The sequence below is a fragment of the Lactuca saligna genome, chromosome 1 (assembly GCF_052625555.1).
Source record: "Lactuca saligna cultivar CGN05327 chromosome 1, ASM5262555v1, whole genome shotgun sequence".
Lineage (NCBI taxonomy): Eukaryota > Viridiplantae > Streptophyta > Magnoliopsida > Asterales > Asteraceae > Lactuca > Lactuca saligna.
Genome location: NC_136417.1, coordinates 35574717 through 35580800, shown reverse-complemented (window position 1 = coordinate 35580800; position 6084 = coordinate 35574717). Strand labels below are relative to the sequence as shown.

Genomic DNA, 6084 nt, shown 5'->3' with positions numbered 1-6084 from the left:
CTCGAAACCCTAACCAATTTTACATATTCCGATTTCGGTAAGGTTTTCTAGTTTTAAATCTCATCCCTAGGATGTGTTGTGGATTAGGAAATATGGAAGATAGAGGGGGAACAAAAGCCGATGTGAAAACTGATGTGAGAGTAAGTTAAGAAGGAACCATTCATACCTCTCTAATAGCATAATTTATCAAAACATGAATATGTATGGTGTTTCATAACTTTCTCTCTTTAATGGTTTTATTTAACGTCATTGACTTTTGGGTTGTAAATTAGCTCAAAAAACTAGGACTTTTCTAAAAAAAAAAACTTTTTTCCTTTCTAGAGTTCCAAAAAAATATAAGTAACTATAAAAAATACATATTTTTCTATAAAACATTTGATTTAATTATTAGTTAAAAAATGTAAATAATAATAATAATAATAATAATAATAATAATAATAATAATAATAATAAATACATATTTTTCTATAAAACCCTGATTTAATTATTAGTTTACCTGCTTGACAAGATTCCTTTATGTGCTCATTCTCGAAATTGTCTCGTATGGTCTTCCGGCGACACTTCCCGGGATAAATTCCTTTCAAACTTAACCGACTTTTTTCGCCGGAAAAAGTATGAGGCCTCCCCTCGCGAAGCGGATCGATGTTAACGAAATGGCTCGTAAGAAGGAAGTCGACGATCGAATTCCTCTTCGTAACTATTACCGGATCGCTGATAATCTTCTCAAACAGGTCATCGCTTAATACTGATGATGCATCAGTTTGTTTAACTCTCATGTTTCTATTTGCTTCGAATACAACTTTCAACTGCTACTCCACATGATTCAATTTTAAGCTGATCAATTTGATTTAATCGTTATGTTGCTTAGGGTTTAGAATCTTGAACTCTGTTTCCTACTTTAACACTTCAATTCGTTGATGATTTCTCAATTGTCGTGCTAAATAATTGAATTGATCTTTTAGTGTTCAGTATATTGATGATAGTATAAAGCGGCTCACACAAAGGATTGTTCATATAGGATCTGTTTTTTGAGTTTCTTCTCTCTCGAAATCTAACATTTGCAAAATGCGTAGACCTCTTTAACGTGCCTGATAATATTATGCAATTCTAGCTATAGTGACACCTTTTTAGAACAATTCTCAAAAGAGGAGATGTAGGCATATAAGTTAACCCCTAGCCATGAGAATACCACCTGTGTGGAGCTTTCCCCCATCAATGAGTGCTTTTAAGGTTTGATACCTTACTATATTTCCTTTGGTATCCATGTTGTTTAAAGTTTAGATAATTTGTCATACAATTTCTATCATTTCAAAGAATTTTGTGTGCTTATACTTGCAACTTTTGTAAAGTAAAGATTTTATGTTGTGGGATGAAGTGATTGGAACATTTTAGAACACCTTCACCAAACCCTCTTTACATGCAGGCACGAATCTATCGTGAGGAAAAGAATATAATTGATTTGTATGTCATACTTTTAAGATATTCAAGGTAAAGACAAAGTCAAAATTGGATTCTATATTTCCACATGATGCTTACAATTTCACATCTAACCATTTGTTTACTCTGTGGTTGAAACTTTGCAGTTTGGTCCTAGATACTATAAGATTTCATCGGGATTACCAAGTGTTATGTCTAAAAGAAAGAGCATATTGCAAGAAGGTGAATAACATGGTCCATTAACCTTCAAGAATAGTTCATCCTTCATACTATATTTGACTATTTGCAAAGTTTAGTTTGAGTTATTGGTCATGCTTTTTGACTCTTTGTTTTCTGTCTTCTTTCAGCAAGTTTTAGGGGTGTTAGATGAATTAGAATCTTTAAAACCAGAAGTTGATCGTCAAGTGGGTGGATTGAACAAAGCTCATTCAAGAACAGAAGATTATCAACAAAATGACATTGGAAAAAACCAAAATGGATCAAGGGGTTCTTTTCAATTGCCAGATTTGAACAACAATGTTCCTTTTAGATCAGATAGTAATCAGGTAATATCTGCAACTGTCATGTTTATCCAAATAGATATAATTTGGTGTTTGTTAATTTGTTTTATACCTCTCATGCTTCTATTTTATTGCAGTCATTAAAAAAGCCCATTCTGCCCTCCACTCATGAAAATTTACATTTACAATCAAGTCCTATTGATATGCAGTTTCAAAAGCTGTAAGTATTTAACTATTTATATAAAAAATGCAAATTTTCATTCTCTTAGTTGTTACACATGCTTAAATTTCCCCTATCTACAGTTCTCTATTGCCACCTCCCAAGCAAGAAACACTATCAAGACATTCTCTTTTAGGTCCTAATGGTCTTCGTGGTCAATGGTCAACTCCTAACACAGAGATAAAGGTGTTAGTTAATGTGTAATTCAGTTTTCCTACATTTTTGCTTTAATTTTTAATCTATATTATCAACTAAATCATAACATGAAACACAGGTGCAATATCCAGCATATAGTGACTTAAATACCCATGAAAATTTAAGGTCAGTATTTATTTTATCCACTATAAAATTTTATCCTATTATTTAACCTGTATTTATACTGTATTCCATTGTGGTTATAGCTTAATTCAGTCTGTGCAAAGTGACACTACAAGCAATAAAGATGCCAACTCAGGAATGGAAACAACCTCAACTATGGAATCAGTGCTCTCATTGGACGATGGTAGCTGGACACGTCCACCTCAGCAGCCACGTGTACATTTTGACAGCAGTGATTTTTTCTCCGAAAATATTATCAGACAACCTTCTCCCCCTCCTGTTCTTGCTCGCGTGCAACCTCAGCAGACTCCAATTTCTCCAACAAGAGTTGCTGATCCAAGACCGGGACCCGCAAAATCTTTTCAAGATAATACACCCAGTGCTAATGGCTACCAGCATTTGCATATTGTAAGCTCTTTTTATTTTAAATTAGTTTTATTTTCTGTTTTAGAAAGTAATGTTTTGTTTGACTTTTGTGTAGCCTTTGAAAATGATGCAAGATTTTCTCAGACTTGCTCAGGAAAATACTAGAAAGAACTTGGAAACGTGTGGTGTTCTTGCGGGTTTTTTGGTAAGGTTAATTTGGTTTTGAATAAAGGAGATTTTTTTTTGGATTGATTTTGTAATTATTGGTTTATTTTATTGTGAGTGTAGAAAAACAGGGTGTTTAATATCACTACACTTATAATACCAAAACAGGAGTCAACTTCTGATTCTGTAAGAACTTGTTTTTTTTACATCTTATGGAGTATATGATAATTGATAATTGTGTTTTCAATAGTTTAAGTATTGTACTTTGCTCTTCAGTGCCAAACATTGAATGAAGAGGATATCTTTGAGATTCAAGATAAGCGTTCCCTTTTCCAACTTGGATGGATTCATGTAAGTGGATGTTTCTTTTATTTTGTTTTAGAGTAAGTTACGTTTTTGGTCCCTGAGTATAGCTGATTTTTTCATTTCTGGTCACAAAGTGTTTTCTCTTGCAATTTTAGTTCTTATTTGAGGTTTTTGTTACATTGTGGGTCCCTATTCCAAGTAAATGACTATTTTTGGACAAAAGTCAGCTATACATAGGGGCCAAAAATAGTCGTTTTACTTAGAACAAGGACCAAAAACGTTAACAAGAACTTTAAATAAGGACCAAGAATTTAAAGAAAACCTTTTGGGACGAAAATTGCTATAAGCATATAAGAGTTAATTATATTTTTTGGTACCTCATTATAGTTGATTTTTCAATTTTGCTCCCAAAAACTTTTCTCTTGCAATTTTGGTCCTTATTTGAAGTTCTTGTAACACTTTTGGTCCCTGTCCAAGTAAAATGACTATTTTTTGGACCAAATTTGCATAAACCAGCTATAGTAAGGGACCCAAAATAGTCATTTTACTTGGAACAGGGACAAAAAAACATTACAAGAACTTCAAATAAGGACCAAAACTGCGAAAGAAAACGTGTTGGGACCAAAATTGCAAAAACCAGCTATACTTAAGAACCAAAAATGTAATTTACTCTTTAATATTATACACAGCATAATGATGAAAACATTAATCTTTTTTCAGACTCACCCCACACAAAGCTGTTTCATGTCATCAGTAGACCTACACACTCATTACTCATATCAGGTAAAATACAACATATTTTGTACTTCATTTACTAGCTCAATTTTTATTTATATTCAAAACTATTTTTTTTTTTTTTGTCTAATCTCAGATTATGCTTCCGGAAGCAATTGCAATTGTGATGGCTCCCACTGATGAATCCTGGTAATTTTTTAATCAACTATACTATTGCTCCTTGAATTTACTTTTCATATTAAAAGTTGAAACATTATTCTTGATACAAATTTAAAATTCATTAAATGTTGTAGCCCACATGGTATATTTCATCTTTCGGATCCTGGTGGAGTTAATTTAATCAGAAACTGTGATCAACGTGGGTTTCATCCACACGAGGAGCCTGATGATGGTAGCCCTATTTATGAGCATTGTTCTCATGTTTATATCAACGAGACTTTGAGATTTGATGTTTTAGATCTTCGTTGAAAATCTTTTTTTTTTTTTTTTTTTTTTGTTACGGGTATATAATGATTTAAATGTAAAATATTTTTTGACTGAAACTTGGTGTTGCAAAGATGAGATTTGATTATTAAAGCGTTCAACAAATTCAAATTCTTCTTGTTTTGTATCTAAGCCTTTGGTTTGTATGGATTGAAGCAAGCACCAAGATAACTATACTTGAAGGTTTTACAACTTCGTATAGAGGAATGGGTATTTGGTATGTGAGGTGGATCATTGATTTTACATGAATAAGTTTGATTCCTCATACATTATCTTGTTATTATATGTTAATGACGTGTTGGTAGATATATCAAACATGAAGAAGATCAAGTGGGTAAAGACACAAACAATTGTCTCAAAAGTTTAAGTTTAAGGTCTTGGGAGCACTTAGACAAATACTTGGCATGAACATAGTTAGAAATAGAGCATGACGTACTGTAAAACTTTGTTAGGTGAAGTATATCAGGAGAGCGTTGGTGAAGTCCAACAAGAAAGACATTGGGAAGTCAAGTTAAGCTCTCAAACAATCTCCATAAGGCTTGAGGGAGTGGCCGTGGTTTTGCCACCTCAGCCGTGCACACCGACCCCTGACAGTAGTCTCCTGCGGTTTAGGCCGCAGTGTGAATTTATAGCCGTGCAATGTGATTGGTTGATGGGGAAAATGACTGTTGAACGGTCAAAATTTCGAATACTTTATTTTTTTTTCTTTCATTTTTCCTTTCTTTCCTATAAATTATACTACCCACTTCATTATTTTTCAAACAAAAAATCACCCTTCTCTCTTAAAATTAATAGAAAAAAAATTCACTCTTCTCTCTCAAAATGTCATCTTCTTCATCTTCTGAAGAATTTCAAGTTATTTTTGATACCATTGTTACGTGTGCTCAAATGGCAGAACAAACATATGATGTTTTATCTAATAACGCAGCTGAAAGTTCTCAATGGAGAATACGAATATATATTTTTAGAAATCGTGAAGAAGCCAATCAACGTTTGGTACAAGATTATTTTCAAGAGAATGTCACTTATCAATGGTACTATTCTCGTAGGCGCTGCAAAATGTACAACGTTTATACGGATCTATAGTTGAAGATGTAACGAGGGAGTGCAATTTTTTTCAGCAACGCTATGGCATTACGCACGGTTTCACTCCCTTACAAAAATGCACGGTCACCAGGGTTTAGGCACTAAGTCTGTATAGTTACCAGGGTTTAGACACTAAGTCTGCATAATCGCCAGGGTTTAGAGTACACCGGGTGAACACATCGTTCACAACACCTAGAGATTGCGAGTCTGCTAATGTTCCACTGGACTGTCTAGAATAGTCCGTGGTTGTCATCTAGACTCTGCTAGATGACGGGGCCAACACTTGGGTAAAAGGATTCTCTCATTGTTCATCTCTCACCCTTATCTCATAGTCTATATCACCTCTCATCTCATCATCCAACTCATATTTCATCTACCCATGTTTTACCCAAAATACATATACAATTTAAATCATTTAAAACATGAATAAAATTGTTCATCCAGCATAGATAGCAAATATACAGATAA

General features: G+C 33.5%; 1 protein-coding gene across 1 annotated transcript; it reads left to right on the top strand.

Annotated features, from left to right (window-relative positions):
- The first annotated feature begins 504 nt into the window (after window positions 1–504).
- LOC145032684 (AMSH-like ubiquitin thioesterase 3) lies at window positions 505–4645 on the top strand. The gene is made up of 14 exons (XM_078981579.1): window positions 505–731; window positions 1424–1488; window positions 1584–1659; window positions 1785–1982; window positions 2075–2157; window positions 2241–2343; window positions 2432–2478; window positions 2559–2883; window positions 2957–3046; window positions 3130–3192; window positions 3283–3357; window positions 4033–4095; window positions 4184–4236; window positions 4341–4645. The coding sequence occupies exons 1-14, from the start codon at window positions 615–617 to the stop codon at window positions 4513–4515; spliced, it is 1533 nt and encodes a 510-aa protein (XP_078837705.1). The 5' UTR covers window positions 505–614; the 3' UTR covers window positions 4516–4645.
- Window positions 4646–6084: the final 1439 nt, after the last annotated feature.

What these genes read in the sequence shown, in the direction of transcription:
- LOC145032684 (XM_078981579.1), top strand. Translation starts at nt 615, where the DNA reads ATGAGGCCTCCCCTCGCGAAGCGGATCGATGTTAACGAAATGGCTCGT. An exon ending in AATACCCATGAAAATTTAAG is followed by an intron (nt 2,479 to 2,558) that starts GTCAGTATTTAT and finishes TTGTGGTTATAG; the next exon opens with CTTAATTCAGTCTGTGCAAA. An exon ending in AGGAGTCAACTTCTGATTCT is followed by an intron (nt 3,193 to 3,282) that starts GTAAGAACTTGT and finishes TTTGCTCTTCAG; the next exon opens with TGCCAAACATTGAATGAAGA.